The 24,557-nt window shown below is 34.9% G+C and overlaps 1 protein-coding gene across 1 annotated transcript in view; it reads left to right on the top strand.

The window, feature by feature from the left end:
- slc2a1 (solute carrier family 2 member 1) overlaps window positions 1–24,557 on the top strand; it is a 45,325-nt gene that overhangs the window by 7,342 nt on the left and 13,426 nt on the right. The window contains exons 2-4 of the mRNA XM_062965549.1: window positions 16,729–16,821; window positions 22,194–22,354; window positions 23,081–23,321. Coding sequence (XP_062821619.1) covers window positions 16,729–16,821; window positions 22,194–22,354; window positions 23,081–23,321 — 495 coding nt within the window. The remainder of the gene's footprint in view (window positions 1–16,728; window positions 16,822–22,193; window positions 22,355–23,080; window positions 23,322–24,557) is intronic.

The following is a 24,557-nucleotide window of genomic DNA, read 5'->3' as shown; positions in this document are numbered from 1 at the left end:
TTTCACTCTCCTCCCAGTTACGAAACCTGTTGCATAATAATAAAATAACCTATTTTATATTATTATTATTATTATTATTATTATTATTATTATTGCAGACCTTGGTTAGCCATTGCCTACCTCGACGGGTTGTTATACTAAAATAGCCAAGGAAACCATAATTAATGCATTTTGACACCACGTTATGAGCCATGTCTCAATCCTGTGGCATCCTGGGATGTGTAGTTTGGTGAACCACCAACACTTTTTGGCAGATAATAATATAATAATAATATATCACAACCTCTGAGGATGCCTGCCATAGATGTGGGCGAAACGTCAGGAGAGAATGCTTCTGGAACATGGCCACACAGCCCGAAAGACATACAACAACCCTAATAATAATATAATTTTATATATATATATATATATATATATATATATATATATATATAATTTTATTGTTATATATTGCTATATATAATTATTATAATATTTATTATATAATTATTATTATATAATTATATTATATTATATAATGATAATAATAAATATTAATAAATATGATATAATAATAATAATTGTTATACTAAAATTAATGCAGTTTGATGCCACATTATGGGCCACGTCTCCATCCTGTGGCATCCTGGGCTGTGTAGTTTGGTGAAGCACCAAGACCTTTTGGCAGATAATAATATAATAATAATTATTTTTGTTATTATTATTGGAGCCCGTGGTGGTGCAGTGGGTCAAAGCACTGAGCTGCTGAACTTGCGGACTGAAAGGTCGCTGATTGGAATCTGGGGAGCGGAGTGAGCTCCCTCTGTCAGCCCCAGCTTCCACCAACCTAGCAGTTCGAAAACATGCAAATGTGAGTAGATCAATAGGTACCGCTCCGGTGGGAAGATAATGGTTCTCTATGTAGTTAATGTCAAGGGAAAATCTTTACCTATGAAAACTTGGTTATTTTCACTGGCTCATTTCAGTGAAAAATGTATTTATTTCGAGCAGGATCCAAAGAAATAGCAGGAAGTTCACCTGCGATGCTTAGTTTAAAGGGACGGAGAAAGAAGAGAGGTGCCTTTGTGTTCCAGTTTTGGTTTTTTCTCCCTTCTCAATAACTCCATCTGATGCAATTCTGAGCAAGTTTTTTCCAGGAGGGACAACAACAACAAAAAAAAGCTTTTTAATTTTTGCGAGAGTCTTTGCATCATGTGGTATGACCTGAAATGCTCTCTTTACCAAATCTCCGTTATCAAGTCACAAGCCGTGCAAATCTAATGGTTTATCCGTATGCGATAACATTGTATACTCTAGATATTACAGCTCTATACTCTATGTAACTACATATGTTGCCACTACATATAAAACGATACCCATCGTAACTACATATATAACTGTGTGCTATTAGCTATATACTACATTAGATACTCTTAACTAAATACTACATACAGTGTAACTGCATATATAACTATATACTACATACAATGTAACTACATATATAGTTAAATACTACCTACAATGTAACTGCATATATAACTGTACACTACATACAATGTAACTGCATATATAACTGTACACTACATACAATGTAACTACATATATAACTGTACACTACATACAGTGTAACTGCATATATAACTATATACTACCTACAATGTAACTGCATATATAACTATACACTACATACAATGTAACTGCATATATAACTGTACACTACATACAATGTAACTACATATATAACTGTACACTACATACAGTGTAACTGCATATATAACTATATACTACATACAATGTAACTACATATATAGTTAAATACTACCTACAATGTAACTGCATATATAACTGTACACTACATACAATGTAACTGCATATATAACTGTACACTACATACAATGTAACTACATATATAACTGTACACTACATACAGTGTAACTGCATATATAACTATATACTACCTACAATGTAACTGCATATATAACTATACACTACATACAATGTAACTGCATATATAACTGTACACTACATACAATGTAACTACATATATAACTGTACACTACATACAGTGTAACTGCATATATAACTATATACTACATACAATGTAACTACATATATAGTTAAATACTACCTACAATGTAACTGCATATATAACTATACACTACATACAATGTAACTACATATATAACTGTACACTACATACAATGTAACTACATATATAACTGTACACTACATACAGTGTAACTGCATATATAACTGTACACTACATACAATGTAACTACATATATAACTACACTACATACAATGTGACTACATATATAACTATACACTACATACAATGTAACTGCATATATAACTATACACTACATACAGTGTAACAATATACTACATACACTGTAACTGTATGTAACTAGATACTCTTAACTAAATACTGCAAACATTGTAACTACACATATAACCGTGTGCCATTAACTATATACTATATGCAGAGTAATTGTATATATAACTGTATGTCCTTAACTGTATGCTAGCTACATGATAACTACAGATATAACTGTATGCCATTAACTTTATACTTCATTCAATATAAGTACATATATAACTGTATGAACTGTATGCTACATACAATATAACGACATATATAACTGTATGACATTAACTATATACTACATACAATATAACTACACATATAAGTATGTCCTTAACTGTATGCTAGCTACATTATAACTACAGATATAACTGTATGCCATTAACTTTATACTTCATTCAATATAAGTACATATATAACTGTATGAACTGTATGCTACATACAATATAACGACATATATAACTGTATGACATTAACTATATACTACATACAATATAACTACATATATAAGTATGTCCTTAACTGTATGCTACATACAATATAACGACATATATAACTGAATGCCATTAACTATATGCATTGTAACTATATATATATATATACACACACACACATATACATATATACATATGCCCTCCTATAACTACAGTCATATACATTCATATAATTGCCTGAAGATGCATGATATTATTATTATTATTATTATTATTATTATTATTATTATTATTTACAGTATTTATATTCCGCCCTTCTTTCTCAACCCCAAAGGGACTCAGGGTGGATCACAATGCACATATACATGGCAAATATTCAATGCCATTATATATCGACATTATCCCTCTGTGCAAACTACAGCTCCGCGATTCCACAGTCAGGGAGTTCAATCATAAATATATCAGTGCCAAAGGATGATGGGTTTTGTAGTCCACCCTTTGGGATAGGCCCTGTCTAAGGCGACATCGGTCCCGTTTTTTGCTTCCGATGAGGAAAGCCTCCTTTGCGTAAACTCTGGGCGGTTGTGGTTTTTCCTACCGACAATCAATAGTTCCTCCTGACAGGCCTTATCATCCCGAGTGCCTGCCGTGAATCACTTCTCATCCTTGAGGTTAGTCCCATCGATAAGGCATTTAATTATTCCCTGAAAATGAATCACCCGTTAAATCTCCGCAGACATTTCAACTCTCCTCCATCGGCATGACTCAGGGCTCTGTTTACATTGCACCAAGGCCTGGGTCTCGTTGTCATTTTGCTAGCGTAGTACATTGTTGTTGTTGTGTGTATTTGTACCCTGCTTTCTTCTCTCCCCAAAGCATTTCAATACACTTTGAAACCCCCAAAATGTGCAAAATTAGACATAAACAATGGAAACTCCAACCGTTCAGCTCCTATCTCTTGTGTCAACAACAATATTGTTGTTTGTTTATTTACTATATTTATATCAAGCCCTTCTCACCCCAAAGGGGCAGAGCGGCTTACAAATAATATTTACATACAATGTATTATATTATTAGCATAGCAAAATATTAGCATTATATGTCACTATATTGTACTATACCACTGTACTGTAATATTATGTGTAATATACAACTATTATATTGTATTTTATTGGTATTATATTGTATTACATTATTATATTATTAGTAATATTACATGTAATATGTAATATATAATTAATATTATATTGTATTATTAGCATTATATTGTATTACATTATTATATTATGAGTAATATTACATGCAATATATAATATATAATTGATATTATTATATTGTATTATTAGTATTGTATTACATTATTATATTACAGTAGAGTCTCACTTATCCAAAATTAGAAGTAAACAATGGAAACTCCTTATCTCTTGTGTTGCAATGGTTTTCCTTTGGAGACAGATAGAAAACTCTGCCTCGGGATGAGATTGTGTATGTCTTTCCGGTTGTAAATCTTATCTGTTTTCGGGTCCATCTTTTTTTCCAAGCGGAGGGTGAATTATCCCCATTTAGATGGAGATAAAACAGGCTTTTGATGGGGGTAAACAGGTTGTCATCTGCCTCCGAGTCATTTCCAATGTAAGGCCATTTTCCCGGCAGTCGAGACGTCGTTTATGATCCCTTAAGATAGCTACCATAGGACTTGTTTACATAGTTTAATATAGATTTTTAATAGTTTTTATTGCCATTGTTGTGTGCCTTCAGGTCATTTCTGTCTTCAGGCGAAACCTATTGTGGGGAGATCCAAAAACCAACACAGTATTATCTTCATTGTGGCTTTGTTTACATATGCCGGTTGGTATTTGGGATATTATTATTATTAAATAATAATAATAATAATAATAATAATAATAATAATAATAATAATAATTGGGATATGTTATGTGCTTGTATATATGTACAAAATGCATAAGGTTGTGTGTGAATTTTGGGGTTCTTTCCACCCTGTTGTTAATTTATTTAGCTATAATAATAATATACTAGCTGTGCCCGGCCATGCGTTGCTGTGGCGTAGTGTGGTGGTATGGAAAATAAAGTACCGAGGAAGTGGTGCTATTTGGGATATGTTATGTGCTATATATATATATATATATATGTACAAAATGCATATGGTTGTGTGTGAACTTTGGGGTTCTTTCCAGTCTGTTGTCGATTTATTTAGCTTTAATAATAATAATAATTTATTAGCTGTATCCGGCCATGCGTTGCCGTGGCGTAGTGTGGTGGTATGGAAAATAAAGTACAGAGGAAGTGATGGTATTTGGGATATGTTATGTGCTTGTATATATGTACAAAATGCATAAGGTTGTGTGTGAACTTTGGGGTTCTTTCCACCCTGTTGTTGATTTATTTAGCAATAATAATAATAAAAATAATAAAAAAATACTAGCTGTGCCCGGCCACGTGTTGCTGTGGCGTAGTGTGGTGGTATGGAAAATAAAGTACCGAGGAAGTGGTGGTATTTGGTATATGTTACATGCTTGCATATACAGTAGAGCTATAATTCCCAATAGTATAGATCAATATTCCCTAAACCCTGCCAGTGCTTTTGATTGTGGGCGAACTACAAGTCCCAGCAGCCATTCTTAATTTCCTCCAAACTCCAGCATTATTTAAAACTGGCCATGTTGGTTCTGTGTTCCGATTTTGGCCCATGTCTATTATCAGCCGGGTTCATGTCTATTGTCATTTGGGTAAACTACAAATCCCAACATCATGGGTCACTTCCTGCAAACCCTGCTGGTTTTCAAAGTTGGTCATGATATAGATATCACTATATATGTGTGTGTGTATGCATATATATATATATACATATATATAATAGTACGAGTTTCTCATATTTATGTAATAGTTTCTTGTATTTATGTAATATATTTATATAATATATATTATTTATAATATGATATTATTTATATAATATATAATATTATTTATAATATTATATGTATCTTATTTATAATGTTTTATATATATGTACATGAGGTGTTCAAAATTGGTCATGATATATATAATAGCTGTGTGTGTACACATATATATATAATATATAATGTATAATATTATATATAATATTATAATATTTATACTATATAATATTTATATAATTATAAGATTATATGTATACTATTTATAATGGTGTGTGCATATATATATAATATTATAATATTTATATAATAATATTATTTATAATATTATATGTATACTATTTATAATGGTGTTGTGCATATATATATATATATATAATATTTATATAATAATATTATTTATAATATTATATGTATACTGTTTATAATGGTGTGTGCATATATATATAATATTTATATAATAATATTATAATATTATATGTATACTATTTATAATGGTGGGTGTGTATATATATATATATATATATATATTATAATATTTATATAATAATATTTATAATATTATATGTATATTATTTATAATGGTGTTGTGCATATATATATATATATATAATATTTGTATAATAATATTATTTATAATATATGTATACTATTTATAATGGTGTGTGCATATTTATATATAATATTTATACAATAATAATATTTATAATATTATATGTATACTATTTATAATGGTGTGTGTATATTTATATATAATATTTATACAATAATAATATTTATAATATTATATGTATACTATTTATAATGGTGTGTGCATATATATTATAATATTTATATAATAATATTATTTATAATATTATATGTATATTATGTATAATGGTGTGTGCATATATATATAATATTTATATAATATTATTTATAATATTATATGTATACTATTTATAATGGTGTGTGCATATATATATAGCTATGGAATGAGAGATGCCTGGCTGGTCTTGTGTGGCAGAGATGCTTGCTTGCAGAGCCTTTTCCAGGCGGTTGCCACCCGGATTGCAAGCCTTGCAAATCTCCTCTTGCAAATTTGGCACACATTTTCCGGCTGCCGGGTGCCAGGTTTGGACGCATTTGCTGGCAGGGAAAGGAAGGTGTGGATTTGGAACGGGGACCGGGGGACGTGACGACCGGGAGCACTCCTTTCTCCCTTATAAACACAAAAAAATATGTGTATTCTGGACCCGTCCGGGCTTTGAAGTGACACGTTTTTGGGGGTGTGTGCGCTTTGGGTGCGCTTTGGGTGGGTGTGTTCCCATCAAAGCGTCTCTGGGCACAATGGGCTTGCCTTTGATCCCTTCTCGGGTTGGTGGGTGTTGTCCAAGGAATAATAAATACCCAGAAATGCTGTTGAAATCCAAACACTGCTGCGCCGCGGGAGGTCCCGCCACTCCTCCATTTGCTTTCTCTGGGGTTTTTTCCATCCCATAAAAAGTGCAGATCTAATGGGTTCAGTGCTCTCTGGATAAAGGTGAACTACAACTCCCATGTGCCAGGGATAATCACATCCAAACCAGGCCAATTCCCACAACCCCCTGCAATATGTATTGTTGGTTATGAGGCTTCTCTGTGCCAAGTTTGGTCCCGGTCCATTGTCAGTGGGGGTCACAGTTTCTCTGGATGCAGGTGAACTATAACTCCCATAAAACAAGGTGAATTGCCCTCAAACATCTCCAGTGTGTTCTGTGGCTCATGGGGGTTCTGTGTGCCACGTTTGGTCCCGGTCCGTTACTCCTGGCGCTCGTACTGGTGTCTGAAAGTGAGTGAAGGTACTACAGATCCCATCATCCATGGTGCATCCTCGCCCAAACTGCACCAGGATGTAACATGGGTCATGGGGGTTCTGTGTGCCAAGTTTGGTCCCGGTCCATCATTCGTGGGGGTCTCAGTGGTCTCAGGAAGTGAGTGAAGGTACTCCAAGTCCCATCATTTGTAGAAATTTTGGTCCAGATCCATCGTTGGTTGGGTTCACAGTGCTGTCTGGATGTAGGTGAACTACAACTCCTACAAATCAAGGTCTTTTGATTGATGGTCCTGGGGTTCTGTGTGCCAAATGTGGCCCAGGTCCATGGTCAGGGTGAACTATTTATTATTTATAAATAATAATAATAATAATAATAATAATAATAATAATAATAATAATAATAATAATAATAAATAAGATACTGTATATACTCGAGTATAAGCCTAATTTTTCAGCCCTTTTTTTAAGACTGAAATAGCCCCCCTCGGCTTATACTCGGGTGAGGGTCCTGGTTGGCTTATATTTGGGTCAGCTTATACTCGAGAATATATGGTACATTTATTATTTTTCTCTATTATTATTGGTATTATTACATTTATTATTTTTCTCCGTTATCGTTGCTACTATTACATTTATTTTACTCTATTTTTATTATTATTAATAATACATTTATTTCACTCTGATGTTATTATTATTATTATTGCATTGATTATTTTTCTCTGTTATTATTGGTATTATTACATTTATTATTTTTCTCTTATTGGTATTATTACATTTATTATTTTTCTCTTATTATTGGTATTATTACATTTATTATTTTTCTCTTATTATTGTTACTACTACAGTAGAGTCTCATTTATCCAACACTCGCTTATCCAACATTCTGGATTATCCAACACATTTTTGTAGTCAATCTTTTCAATATATCGTGATTTTTGGTGCTAAATTCGTAAATACAGTAATTGCTACATAGCATTACTGCCTATTGAACTACTTTTTCTGCCAAATTTGTTGTCTAACATGATGTTTTGGTGCTTCATTTGTAAAATCATAACCTAATTTGATGTTTAAATGGCTTTTCCTTAATGCCTCCTTATTATCCAACATATTCGCTTATCCAACATTCTGACAGCCTGTTTATGTTGGATAAGTGAGACTCTACTATATTAGATTTATTTTACTCTATTTTTATTTTTATTATTAATACATTATTTCGCTCTGATCTTATTATAATTGCATTTATTATTTTACTCTATTTATTACTACATGTATTATTTTCCTGTATTTGTTATTATTATTACATGTATTATTTTACTCTATTTATTATTAATATTATTATTATTATTATTATTATTACATGTATTATTTTACTCTATTAAAAGGATACATAAGCACATTGATATTGAAGAAGATGAGAATAATGATTTAATCAGAGTTGGACAGTCTTATCTTAAATTTGAGCTTGATGTAAATATTCAAAAACATTTAACCTACGGATGCGTCAATTCATGTAATTTTATTGCTTATCTCGGCTTATACTGGAGTCGATGTTTTCCCAGATTTTTTTGTGGTCAAATTAGGTGCCTCGGCTTATATTCAGGTCGGCTTATACTTGAGTATATGTGACTAGCTGTGCCCGGCCACGCGTTGCTGTGGCGTTGTCTGGTGGTGTTGGTGAGAACTTGTTGAGGTCGTGGTGGTATTGAATGTCTGTTGTATGGTTGTCTTTATGTTTAGTATGCATTTGGTTGTTTGTGTACTGTGAACGTGGTGAGGGTAGAGGGGGTCTATGTCCCTGTATAGTATTTTATAGTATTTATACGTTGTCCATGTGTTGGGAATGCTTGGATTGTGTCCTGCTGCATAGTAGAAAGTGTTGGGCTGGATGGCCCTTAGGGGTCTCTCCAAACTCTTGTGCCTGTCCCCTGGGCTGAGTGCGTTGCTAGGAGACCAAGTGGGCGGAGCTTCGCCCTGTAACTGGCAGCAATTGGATAAAAACAATTATTCCTCTCTCTGTAATTAGGACTTTATTTTTCTTTTCTTTTTGTTGTATCAACCTAGAGGCATGGATGAGGGGTTGTGTTGTCAAATTTCGAGGTTGGGGGGCCTGTAGTTTTGTTGTTTTGTCCGCTGCCCTGATGCCATCACTCTTTTATATATATAGATACCTGCAGGGCTTCTGTGTCTGCTTTGCTCTTTGTAGCCTTGAATTGTTGTTATTATTATTATTGGAAAGGAATCTTTCCCATCAAGGCCACATCTTTATTAGGGCAGAGTTTCAGACGTCCTGGGCAATGAAATGGGCGAAAGGTGAGCATGATGCTCGGAGGCCGGGATCTGGGAAGGGATTGGCTGCCGCAGGGCGAGCCCCCTTTCCCATTCACCCATAAAAAAGGGATTTCTTGTGCGGCCAAGGGCGGGAGGCCAAACGGCACGAAGGGGCCCATTCACAGCCCTCTCGAGTCCATCATCGGAGGGAGTTCCCACTCGGAGACTTTGCAAGACTTGGCCTTTCCAAAGCTGTAAAAAAGAGAGAGTTCACATCAGAACGTATTGCATCAAGACACAAGAGCGTGCCAAGAAAACAAAGAGAAATAGTAAAGACGGGAACGTGGTGGGACTGTATGGTTTCCAGCATCTTGAGTCTCTTTCAGCAAAGAAAGAGATATAACAAATAATATAATAATACAATAATGCAATATAATAATTTAATAATAGAATATAATACGAATATATGATAATATTATATAATATATAATGCTTTAATAATAATAGTAAAATGGTAATAATATACTGTAATGATACAATATGATATGCTATAATGATAATATAATTATATAATATATAATAATACAATATGATAACTTTATATAATACTTTAATAATAATAGTAAAATAATAATAATATACAATATAATGACACAATATGATATAATGATAATATAATAATTATCTATATATATAAAAGAGTAATGGCATCACGGCGACCCACAAAACAACAAAACTACAGGCCCCCCAGCCTCGAAATTTGACAACACAATCCATCATTCACAGCTCTAGGTTGATACAACAAAAAGAAAAGAAAAATAAAGTCCTAATTACAGGGGGAGGAATAATAGTTTTTATCCAATTGCTTCCAGTTTGAAGGCTAAGCTCCGCCCACTTGGTCTCCTAGCAACCTACTCAGTCCAGGGGACAGGCACAGTTAGGCCTCTTCCACAGATTATCAGATTTCAACTGGATTATATGGCAGTGTAGACTCAAGGCCCTTCCACACAGCTATATAACCCATTTAGAATCTTATATTATCTGCTTTGAACTGGATTATCTTGACTCCACACTGCCATATAATCCACTTCAGTGTGCATACTAAACATAAAGACAACCATACAACAGACATTCAATACCACCACGACCTCAACAATTTCTCACCAACACCACCAGACAACAACACAGCAACGCGTGGCCAGGCACAGCTAGTATAATATATAATACTTTAATAATAATAGTAAAATGGTAATAATATACTGTAATGATACAATATGATATGCTATAATGATAATATAATTATATAATATATAATAATACAATATGATAACTTTATATAATACTTTAATAATAATAGTAAAATAATAATAATATACAATATGATATAATGATAATATAATAATTATATAATATAATATGATAATATTATATACTATAATAGTAAAATAATAATAATAATATAATACAATATAATGATACAATATGATATAATGATAATATATTAATTATATTATTATAATTATAATTATAATAATTATAATTATTATATTAATTATATAATATAATATGAAAATATATATTATAATAATAGTAAAACAATAATGACATAATACAATATAATGATACAATATGATATAATGATAATATAATAATTATATAATATGATATGATAATATTATATATTATAATAATAGTAAAATAATAATAATATAATACAATATAATGATACAATATGATAGAATGATAATATAATAATTATATAATATAATATGATAGTATTATATACTATAATAATAATAGTAAAATAATATAATACAATATAATGATACAATATGATATGATAATATATATAATAATTATATAATACTAATATAATAATATAATAAAATAATATATGATATTATATAATATAATACTATAATAATAATAGTAAAATAATAATATAATACAATATAATGATACAACATGATATAATTCCGTAGGAAGGTAAAAACTTGGTTGTGGGGCCAGGCTTTCGAATAAGAATCAGCAGCATTAATTACTATTATGTATACTGGAACTCAATTGACAGACCCAGTCTTTTAAACTTGTACACGCCTATCTATATTTTATAAATGCATTTTATGAATGTTATATGTAAGTTAATTTTTTAACTGATTTATAGTGTATTGTACTGTTTTTATATGTCTGTTTTATTGTAAGCCGCCCTGAGACCCCTGTTGGGTGAGAAGGGCGGGATATAAATATTGTAATAAATAAATAAATAAATAAATAAATAAATAAATACTGTAATATAATAATATAATATAATGATACAACATGATATTATGATAATATAATTATATAATACTAATATAATAATATAATACTATAATAATAATAGTAAAATAATAAGGATACAATATGATATAATGACATAATGATAATAATAAATATAGTAATATATAATATAACAATATAATTATATAATTATTACTAGCTGTGCCCGGCCACGCGTTGCTGTGGCAAAGTGGTGGTGGTATCGGTTTAAACTTGTTGTGGAATTTTTATTTGACGTTATTTGTATTTTTTAAAATTAATTTTACTGTCACTTATCTTTTTTATTTATTATATTTTATTATTTTGTTGTATTATTTTTAGTCATTTTGTTATAGTATTTTATTGTATTAATTATTTTAGTGTTTTTTATAATTTTTTATTGTATTATTTGTATTTATTTTTTTATCATTATTTTATTAACACTGGGCTGAGTGGGTTGCTAGGAGACCAAGTGGGCGGAGCTTAGCCTTCTAACTGGCAGCAATTGGATAAAAACAATTATTCCTCTCCCTCTAATGAGGACTTTATTTTTCTTTTCTTTTTGTTGTATCAACCTAGAGGCATGGATGAGGGGTTGTGATGTCAATTTTCGAGGTTGTGGGGTGTTTACTTTTGTTGTTTTGTCCGCTGCCGTGATGCCATCACTCTTTTATATATATAGATATTGTACTATAAAAATGATGATAATAATAATGATGATGATGGTGAGTCTTTCACAAGGAGGCCTTTGTTCCAAGCAGGGTCCCCTTTTGTTCTGACATTCTTAACACGGCGCATGCGTCCTCTCTGCCTTCACGGTTTGCTGAACCCACGGATCCCAGAAGTGTCCAGGGACGAAGGCATGTTTCCTTGCTTCTTGGTGCATCAGTTAGCACTGCTGCTGCTGCATCTCCTGACGTTGTCGTCATCATCCTCCTGCCAAGCCCCGGCATGCATGTGATGCTGGCCAAAGGCCTCCTTACGCAACACTGCATGCGCACAGATGGCTGGCACGACACAGCCGGTGTTGCACTTCCGCGATGCCATGCCGGCTTCTTGGCTACTCGGCTTAGGGACGTCCCAGGGTCTCTGGGTCTCTAGTAGAGTCCCCCAAGGGCCATGCAGTCCATCCTATAAGAGACAGACAGACAAGTAGACAGAAAAATAGGTCCCAATCTTTGCCTCGGTGGGGTGATGTTATCATTGCTTTTTGGTGACGTCAAAAGGCAGACACCTTCCTTATCTGGGAGGCCAGGTGCGTCAGGAAAGCAAACACAGTCTGCGTCGGGAGGAGGAAATGGACAAAATCTCATAAAGATAGGAGCACGACGTTATGCATACAGTGTACAGTATTGACACAGGTCTAATGCGCCATTGAATCTAATGCAAACCTCATTACACTGGGCTTGTCTCAGTGGAAGCCGCCCAAGTCCTTTGGGAGATGGAGTGGGGTATAAATAAAGAATTATTATTATTATTATTATTATTATTATTATTATTATTTTCAGGAACAGGTCTAAACACCAAGACTATCTCCCTGTCTATCATTTTACCTATCCATCCACCCACCCAACTAACTAACTAACTAACTAACTACCTAGTTTGCTATAGTATGTGTGTATCTGTCCATTTACCTACCTAGCTATCTATATATATACATACCCATCTATTCATTTCTCTATCTATCTATCTATCTATCTATCTATCTATCTATCTATCTATCTATCTATCTATCTATCTTGTTGTCTGTTTATCTTTCTACCTATCTATCCATCCATCCAGTCAGCTACTTACCTACCTACATGTATACATATATAGTTTGCTATCTATCTGTCCTTTTACCTACCTAGCTACCTATATACATACCCATCTATCCATTTCTCTACCTACCTACCTACCTACCTACCCACCTACCTACCTACCTATTGATCTATTTATCTACCTACCTGTTGATCTATTTATCTACCTACCTACCTATTGATCTACCTACCTGTTGATCTATTTATCTACCTACCTACCTATTGATGTATTTATCTACCTACCTACCTACCTATTGATCTATTCATCTACCTACCTACCTACCTACCTATTGATCTATTTACCTACCTACGTATTGATCTATTTACCTACCTACCTACATATTGATCTATCTACCTACCTACTTACCTATTGATCTACCTACCTGTTGATCTATTTATCTACCTACCTACCTATTGATCTACCTACATATTGATCTACCTACCTACCTATTGATCTACCTACCTGTTGATCTATTTATCTACCTACCTACCTATTGATCTATCTACCTACCTACCTACCTATTGATCTATCTACCTACCTACCTATGTATTGATCTACCTACCTATTGATGTATTTATCTACCTACCTACCTATTGATCTATTCATCTACCTACCTACTTACCTACCTATTGATCTATTTACCTACCTACCTACCTACGTATTGATCTATTTACCTACCTACCTACATATTGATCTATCTACCTACCTACTTACCTATTGATCTACCTACCTACCTACCTATTGATCTACCTACCTACCTACCTATTGATCTACCTACCTACCTACCTATTGATCTACCTACCTATTGATGTATTTATCTACCTACCTATTGATCTATTTATCTACCTACCTATTGATCTATTTATCGACCTACCTACTTATGTATTGATCTATCTACCTACCTACTTACCTATTGATCTATCTACCTACCTTCCTATTGATCTGTCTATCTATCTTGCTATCTTTCTACCTACCTATCCATCCATCTGTCCATCCATCCACCTATCTCACTACCTACTTTGCTATCTGTTTATCTGCCTATCTACCTACCCAGCTACCTATATACATACCTGTCTACCAGTCTCTCTACTACCTACCTACCTATCTTTCTATCTATCTATCTTCATGCCTATCTACCTGTAGGTCTATTGTCACGGGCCCTTCCCGTGGAACGAAGGGATTCGTACTTTGGGATGTCATTCATACCCAGCCCCGTGATTGGCGGGTGTTGATGGATGCCTGTCTCGTGGGCCATGTGCATGCCAAGGGTTCCCCGAAACAAGGTGCAAGAGATGCAGGCAAGGGAAGGGGATTTTTCTACAACCGACGGACGGATGCCGGGCAGACGTCCAGAGCCCTTTGCTGACCTCGGTCCGAAACACAAGGCCCCTGTTGTTCTTTTTTGGGCTTTGCCAAAGCCTTTTCCGTGCTGAGCCGGAGCCCCGCTTGTCCCCCTTCGTTAGTGCCGGATAATGACCCCGGGGACTTAACGGATCTTACGGGAAAGGCAGGAAAACAAGCCCAGCCTCACCTTTCCTCAGAGGACAAAACTACTGCCGCCGCCAAAGCTCCAAATGAGGATGATAATTAAACCAAACATAATTCCGTTTTTTAACGAGAGGCAACAGAGTTTACTCCTTTCCCAGGACCTTCAAGAAATTGGATTATGCCGTCCGTCCGGCTACGTGTTGCTGGTGTGGAAAATAATGAGAATCAGCCAGGCTTTGAAGCTGCAAGGCTATTCATTCATTCCTGTTGATTGGTTTAGGTCATTTTGAGTGGAGCTCATACCTTGGAAGTGTTGGCGTATCGTGACCAAATTGGGTGCCATTTGGCCCAGTGGTTTTGTTGTTAACTCGGTCCTACAAACGTACATTGCATTTATATATATATACTAGCTGTGCCCGGCCACGCGTTGCTGTGGCAAAGTGGTGGTGGTATCGGTTAAAACTTGTTGTGGAATTTTTATTTGACGTTATTTGTATTTTTTTAAATTAATTTTATTGTCACTTATCTTTTTTATTTATTATATTTTATTATTTTGTTGTATTATTTTTAGTCATTTTTTATAGTATTTTATTGTATTAATTATTTTAGTGTTTTTTATAATTTTTATTGTATTATTTGTATTTATTTTTTTATCATTATTTTATTAACACTGGGCTGAGTGGGTTGCTAGGAGACCAAGTGGGTGGAGCTTAGCCTTGTAACTGGCAGCAATTGGATAAAAACTATTATTCCTCTCCCTCTAATTAGGAATTTATTTTTCTTTTCTTTTTGTTGTATCAACCTAGAGGCAAGGATGAGGGGTTGTGATGTCAATTTTCGAGGTTGTGGGGTGTTTACTTTTGTTGTTTTGTCCACTGCCCTGATGCCATCACTCTTTATATATATATATATATATATATATATATACACACATACACACACACACACACACACACACATACATACATACATACTGTATATAGATAGATTATATACACCGGAGCCCTGGTGGCGCAGCGTGTTAAACTGATGAGCTGCTGAACTTGGCGGACCAAAAGGGGAGCAGGGGTGAGCTCCCGCTGTTAGCCCCAGCTTCTGCCAAGCTAGCAGTTCGAAAACATGCCAATGTATATTGTATATTTATATTACATGCAATATTACTAATAATATTGCGATATACTTGTATAATATAATATATTGTATGTATATATACTTGTAAACCGCCCTGTCCCCCCTTCGGGGTGAGAAGGGCGGGATATAAATGTCGCAAATAAATAAATAAATAAATGTGAGTAGATCAATAGGTACCGCTCCCATTGGCAGGAAGTGACCTTGGAGGTGCAAACTCTTGATCGAATCCTCTTCTTTTTCTTCTTTTGGCAACAGATGACAGCCCGGTTGATGCTGGCCGTGGGAGGAGCGGTCATCGGCTCCTTGCAGTTTGGGTACAACACCGGTGTCATCAACGCCCCGCAGAAGGTATAGTAATAATAATAATAATAATAATAATAATAATAATAATAATAATAATAATGATGTTGTATGTATTCAGGTGCATGATGCTCCAAAGGATCAAGGGAAGTCCTAGTCCCACTCTCTTCTGCTTTGGTCAGCCCTGGAATAATAATAATAATAATAATAATAATAATAATAATAATAATAATAATAATGTATATATTCGGATGCATGAGGTTCCAAAGGATCAAGGGAAGTGCTAGTCCCACCTGCTTCTGCTTTGGTCAGCCCTAGAATAATAATAATAATAATAATAATAATAATAATAATAATAATAATAATAATAATAATGACAATAATAATAATAATAATAATGTATATATTCAGGTGCATGATGCTCCAAAGGTTCAAGGGAAGTGCTAGTCCCACTCTCTTCTGCTTTGGAATAATAATAATAATAATAATAATAATAATAATAATAATAATAATAATACATCACACAGTCCTAGACACTTGGGAAGTGTTCGACTTGTGATTTTGTGATACAAAATCCAGCATACCTATCTTGTTTGCTGTGTCATACTTATAGTAATAATAATAATAATAATAATAATAATAATAATAATAATAATAATACATCACACAGTCCTAGACACTTGGGAAGTGTTCGACTTGTGATTTTGTGATACGAAATCCAGCATATCTATCTTGTTTGCTGTGTCATATAATAATAATAATAATAATAATAATAATAATAATAATAATAATAATAATAATATAAATGTATATATTCAGATGTATGATGCTCCAAAGGTTCAAGGGAAGTCCTATCCCCACTCTCTTCTGCTTTGGAATAATAATAATACTCAGCCGCTATCAGGACCTCAAGATTGAACTGCAAAGACCCTGGCAGAAACCAGTGCAGGTGGTCCCGGTGGTGATGGGCACACTGGGTGCCGTGCCAAAAGATCTCAGCCGGCATTTGGAAACAATAGACATTGACAAAATCACCATCTGCCAACTGCAAAAGGCCACCCTGCTGGGATCTGCACGCATCATCCGAAAATACATCACACAGTCCTAGACACTTGGGAAGTGTTCGACTTGTGGTTTTGTGATACGAAATCCAGCATATCTATCTTGTTTGCTGTGTAATAATAATAATAATAATAATAATAATAATAATAATAATAATAATAATATATCACACAGTCCTAGACACTTGGGAAGTGTTCGACTTGTGATTTTGTGAAACGAAACCCAGCATATCTATCTTGTTTGCTGTGTCATAATAATAATAATAATAATAATAATAATAATAATACATCACACAGTCCTAGACACTTGGGAAGTGTTCGACTTGTGATTTTGTGAAACGAAACCCAGCATATCTATCTTGTTTGCTGTGTCATACAACGTCGTTGTGTCAATAATAATAATAATAATAATATCAGCAACAGCCAGCAAAATTATCTATCTTTGCTTTGTCATACAATAAAAAAAACATTAATAATATTAATAATATTTATTAATAATGGATATATTCAGGTGCAAAAATGAGTACTGTTTTTATTTTTGGGTTTTTGACGTTCCCAGGGGCCCTGTGTAGTGAACTTGGAGGGCTGTCTGTCTATAATAATACAAAAAATCAGGGAAACGGTAGGGAATGTTCTCTTTTGCCCACCAATCCTGCCAAGGAGCATTTGTCCGTCCGTCCGTCCGTCCGGTGAGCCGGCTTACGGTCAATCGGAGCTAATGGGATTGCGGAGAGGGTTTCCCAGGAGAATTAAACCCTTTTTCCACTCCTTGGGGCGAGAAGGGTTTTTTTGCATCAATGCCGTCCCCTGTTTGGTTAATACCCGCAAAACTCTCTCGAGGCGGACTTTGGAACGGGATTTACAGCTGACCACAGGGATTTGCACGGCCCGGGCCGGATCAGGCCGGTCTTTTTGGACATTGGACAGAGCAGGGCCCCAGAAATCTCAGAACACTCTCATATATATATGAAATTTACCAGCCTCGGCTTATACTTGAGTATATACGGTATATTATAATATAATATATTTGGAATAATAATAATAATAATAATAATAATAATACATCACACAGTCCTAGACACTTGGGAAGTGTTCGACTTGTGGTTTTGTGATACGAAATCCAGCATATCTATCTTGTTTGCTGTGTAATAATAATAATAATAATAATAATAATAATAATAATAATGATAATATGAGGCTGGTAAATATATATATATATATATATATATATATATATATATATATATATTATATTATAATATACCGTATATACTCAAGTATAAGCCGAGGCTGGTAAATTTCAGAAATAAAAATGGACACCAATAAAATTACATTAATTGAAGCATCGGTAGGTTAAATGATTTTGAATATTTACATAAAACTCTAATTTAAGATAAGACTTCTCATCTTCTTCAATGTAAATGCCCTGATGTATCCTTTTAATAATAATAACAATAATAATAATAAGGTAAACTGCAAAAGGCCACCCGACTGGGATCTGCACGCATCATCTGAAAATACATCACACACTCCTAGACTTGTGCTTTTGTGAAACGAAATCCAGCATATCTATCTTGTTTGCTGTGCCATACAATAAAATAATAAGGTAAAATAATAAATGTAATAACAATAATACTATCAGGGTGAAATAATAAATGTATTAATAATAATAATAAAAATAAAGTAAAATGAATGTAATAGTAACAATAATAATAATAGAGCAACATAATCAATGTAATAATACCAATAATATTAGAGAAGAATAATAAATGTAATAATACCAATAATAATAGAGAGAAATAATAAATGTACCATATATATACTTGAGTATAAGCCAACCAGGAACCTCACCCGAGTATAAGCCAAGGGTGCTTTTTCAGTCCTAAAAAAGGGCTGAAAAACCCAGCTTATACTCAAGTATATACAGTATATTATAATAATACATAATTTGTAATTATTATAATACATAATTATATATATATATATATATATATATATACACACACACACACACACACACACACACACACACACACACACACACACACAGTAGAGTCTCACTAATCCAAGCTAAACGGGCCGGCAGAAGCTTGGATAAACGAATATCTTGGATTATAAGGACTGATCAAGGAAAACATCAAATTAAACAATTAAACATCAAATTAGGTTATGATTTTACAAATTAAGCACCAAAACATCATGTTATACAACAAATTTGACAGAAAAAGTAGTTCAATACGCAGTAATGTTATGTTGTAATTACTGTATTTACGAATTTTGCACCAAAATATCACGATATATTGGAAACATTGACTACAAAAATGGCTTGGATTATCCAGAGGCTTGGATAAGCGAGGCTTGGATTAGTGAGACTCTACTGTATATATATATAAAAGAGTGATGGCATCACGGTGACCCACAAAACAACAAAACTACAGGCCCCCCAATCTGGAAATTTGACAACACAACCCATCATCCACGCCTCTAGGTTGATACAACAAAAAGAAAAGAAAAATAAAGTCCTAATTAGAGAGAGAGGAATAATTGCTTTGATCCAATTGCTGCCAGTTAGAAGGCTAAGCTCCCCCAACTTGGTCTCCTAGCAACCCAAAAAAAATTAATAAAAAAACACTAAAAAATTAATACAATAAAATACTATAATAACAGAAAATAACTAAAAATAATACAAGAAAATAATAGAATATAATAAATAAAAATATAACTTACAATAAAATTAATTTAAAAAATGCAAATAACGTCAAATAAAAATGACACAACAATTTTTAACCAATACCACCACCACTTTGCCACAGCAACGCGTGGCCGGGCACAGCTAGTATATATCTATATATATAAAATGATAAAGTTGTTTGCGCAGTGACTATAACAACAAAACTAAACATCCCAGAAATACGAAATTTGGCAACACAATGCAAAAGGCTTGCCTCCAGGTTACAACAACACAACCACACCACAAAACCACAATCCAGACCCACAAAACTCACAACAACGCATCATGCGATAACAACACAACTAAACGCCCCAGAAATACAAAACTTGGCAACACAATGCAAAAGCCTTGCCTCCCAGTTGTAACAACACAACCACACCACAAAACCACACAGGACCCACAAAACTCACAACAACGCATCATGACTATAACAACACAACTAAACGCCCCAGAAATACGAAACTTGACAACACAACGCAAAAGCCTTGCCTCCCGGTTGTAACAACACAACCACACCACAAAACCACAATCCAGACCCATAAAACTCACAACAACGCATCGTGACTATAACAACACAAGTAAACGCCCCAGAAATATGAAACTTGGCACACAACTAAACGCCCCAGAAATACAAAACTTGGCAAAACAATGCAAAAGCCTTGCCTCCCATTTGTAACAACACAACCACACCACAAAACCACAATCCGGACCCACAAAACTCACAACAATGCATCATAACTATAACAACACAACTAAACGCCCCAGAAATACGAAACTTGGCAACACAACACAAAAGCATTCCCTCCCAATTGTAACAACACAACCACACCACAAAACCACAATCCGGACCCACAAAACTCACAACAGTGCATCGTGACTATATCAACACAACTAAACGCCCCAGAAATACAAAACTTGGCAACACAACACAAAAGCCTTGCCTCTCAGTTGTAACAACACAACCACACCACAAAACCACAATCCGGACCGACAAAACTCACAACAACGCATTGTGACTATAACAAATACAAAATTTGACAAAACAACTCATCCACCTCCCCAATCCCTACATTCACACTTGGCCTCCAAAAAAACAATTACAATAATAACAATGACAACAACAACAACAATAAGAATCAACACCATCACAGGCAAGAAACAGCCAGGCACTGAGGCTGAGAGGCCAGTCAGTGCTACACTGGGCCTCCAAAAAACAATACAGTAGCATCTAACTTATCCAACCTTCATGACTACTACAACAACAATAATAATAAACACCTACACAGGCAAAACAAAAAAAGACTATTGTACCACAATAAAAATATAAACCGCACTCAGCAGAATCAGACATTACAACTAACAACAAACCAAAGACAACAGGGATCTCAAGCAATTATCAATCAACACAAAAATTGAAGAAGGTAACAGACTTCAAATACTACTACTAATGTGAGTATAAAGAAGGTGGAGCTCACAGCATCAATACAACCTAATGTAGACTGAACAACACCACCAGACTCAGCCACAGCAACGCGTGGCCGGGCACAGCTAGTCTATATATATATAATATGATATGATATAATCCAAGAAATAAAAATGAGTCTGTTCCCTCCAACCCCTCTCGGCAGGTGATTGAGGAGTTCTACAACGAGACGTGGTTTGCGCGCTACGGGGAGTTTGTGAGCCGCGGGACCCTCACCACGCTCTGGTCGCTCTCGGTCTCCATCTTCTCCGTCGGGGGCATGATCGGGTCCTTCTCCGTCGGGCTCTTCGTCAACCGCTTTGGGCGGTGAGTACACAACCTACTCCTGGGTTCAAATTTTCAAGGCCTTTCAATGGTGTGTGTTCATGCACACATACTTCCCCACATAATACATTCCTATAGATGCTTCTTAGGATCGCATTGGCCTTTTCTGCGGCAGCAACACATTCTTGGCTCAGGTTCATGGTCCCGTAAGGCTCCTACATGCCTTCCAATTATTTATTTTTATATATATATATATATATATATATATATATATATACACACACACACACACACACACACACACACACACACACATACACACACACACACACACACACACACACTTCCCCAGACACTATAATCCTATTGATGCAGCTTAGAATGGTATTGGCCTTTTCTGCTGCAGCATCACACTCTTGGCTCATGTTCATGGTGTAAGAATCCTAGATGCCTTTCAATGGTCTATATATGTATATATATAGCGAGAGATACTTCCCAGACACGATTATCCTATCAATGCAGCTTAGAATGGTACTGGCCTCTTTTGCTGCAGCATCACACTCTTGGCTCACGTTCATGGTGTAAGAATCCTAGATGCCTTTCAATGGTCTATATATGTATATATATATATAGCGAGAGATACTTCCCAGACACGATTATCCTATCAATGCAGCTGAGAATGGTACTGGCCCTTTTTGCTGCAGCATCACACTCTTGGCTCCTGTTCAGGACCTGCCTGCATTTTGATCCCTTTCCTTCCATGTGCAGGCGGAACTCGATGCTGATGTCGAACAGCCTGGCCTTCCTGGCGGCCATCCTGATGGGCTTCTCCAAGATGGCCTCGTCCTTCGAGATGCTGGTCCTGGGCCGCTTTGTGATCGGGGTCTACTCCGGCCTCACCACGGGCTTCGTGCCCATGTACGTCGGGGAGGTCTCGCCCACCGCCCTGCGCGGAGCCCTCGGCACCCTCCACCAGCTCGGCATCGTGGTCGGCATCCTGGTCGCCCAGGTCAGCAGCAGCACCAAGGGCACACACCTACACGCATGCGCCTGACACACCTGGGAAAAGACTTAGATTTCCATATATCCTACCATTATCATATATTTATATTTTTACATGAATATATTATATTATATTATAATAATACTAGCTGTGCCCGCCCACGCGTTGCTGTGGCAAAGTGGTGGTGGTATCGGTTAAAACTTGTTGTGGAATTTTTATTTGACGTTATTTGCAATTTTTTATTAATTTTATTGTAAGTTATATTTTTATTTATTATATTTTATTGTTTTCTTGTATTATTTTTAGTTATTTTCTGTTATTATAGTATTTTATTGTATTAATTTTTAGTGTTTTTTATATTATTTTTTATTGGGTTGCTAGGAGACCAAGTTGGAGGAGCTTAGCCTTCTAACTGGCAGCAATTGGATCAAAGCAATTATTCCTCTCTCTCTAATTAGGACTTTATTTTTCTTTTCTTTTTGTTGTATCAACCTAGAGGCGTGGATGATGGGTTGTGTTGTCAAATTTCAAGGTCGGGGGGCCTGTAGTTTTATTGTTTTGTGGGTCGCCGTGATGCCATCACTCTTTTATATATATACTAGCTGTGCCCGGCCACGCGTGGCTGTGGCGTTGTCTGGTGGTGTTGGTGAGAAATTGTTGAGGTCGTGGTGGTATTGAATGTCTGTTGTATGGTTGTCTTTATGTTTAGTATGCACACTGAAGTGGATTATATGGCAGTGTGGAGTCAAGATAATCCAGTTCAAAGCAGATAATATAAGATTCTAAATGGGTTATATAGCTGTGTGGAAGGGCCTTGAGTCTACACTGCCATATAATCCAGTTAAAATCTGATAATCTGTGGAAGAGGCCTAAGTGAGGCTTAACTGTGCCTGTCCCCTGTGCTGAGTAGGTTGCTAGAAGACTAAGTGGGCGGAGCTTAGCCTTCTAACCGGCAGCAATTGGATCAAAGCAATTATTCCTCTCTCTCAAATTAGGACTTTATTTTTCTTTTCTTTTTGTTGTATCAACCTAGAGGCGTGGATGATGGGTTGTGTTGTCAAATTTCAAGGTCGGGGGGCCTGTAGTTTTATTGTTTTGTGGGTCGCCGTGATGCCATCACTCATTTATATATATACTAGCTGTGCCCGGCCACGCGTTGCTGTGGCAAAGTGGTGGTGGTATCGGTTAAAACTTGTTGTGGAATTTTTATTTGACGTTATTTGTATTTTTTTAAATTAATTT

This window comes from Anolis carolinensis, unplaced genomic scaffold (genome assembly GCF_035594765.1).
Source record: "Anolis carolinensis isolate JA03-04 unplaced genomic scaffold, rAnoCar3.1.pri scaffold_15, whole genome shotgun sequence".
Lineage (NCBI taxonomy): Eukaryota > Metazoa > Chordata > Lepidosauria > Squamata > Dactyloidae > Anolis > Anolis carolinensis.
Note: the sequence above shows the minus strand (reverse complement) of the source record. Positions and strands in the feature narration are given on the sequence as shown.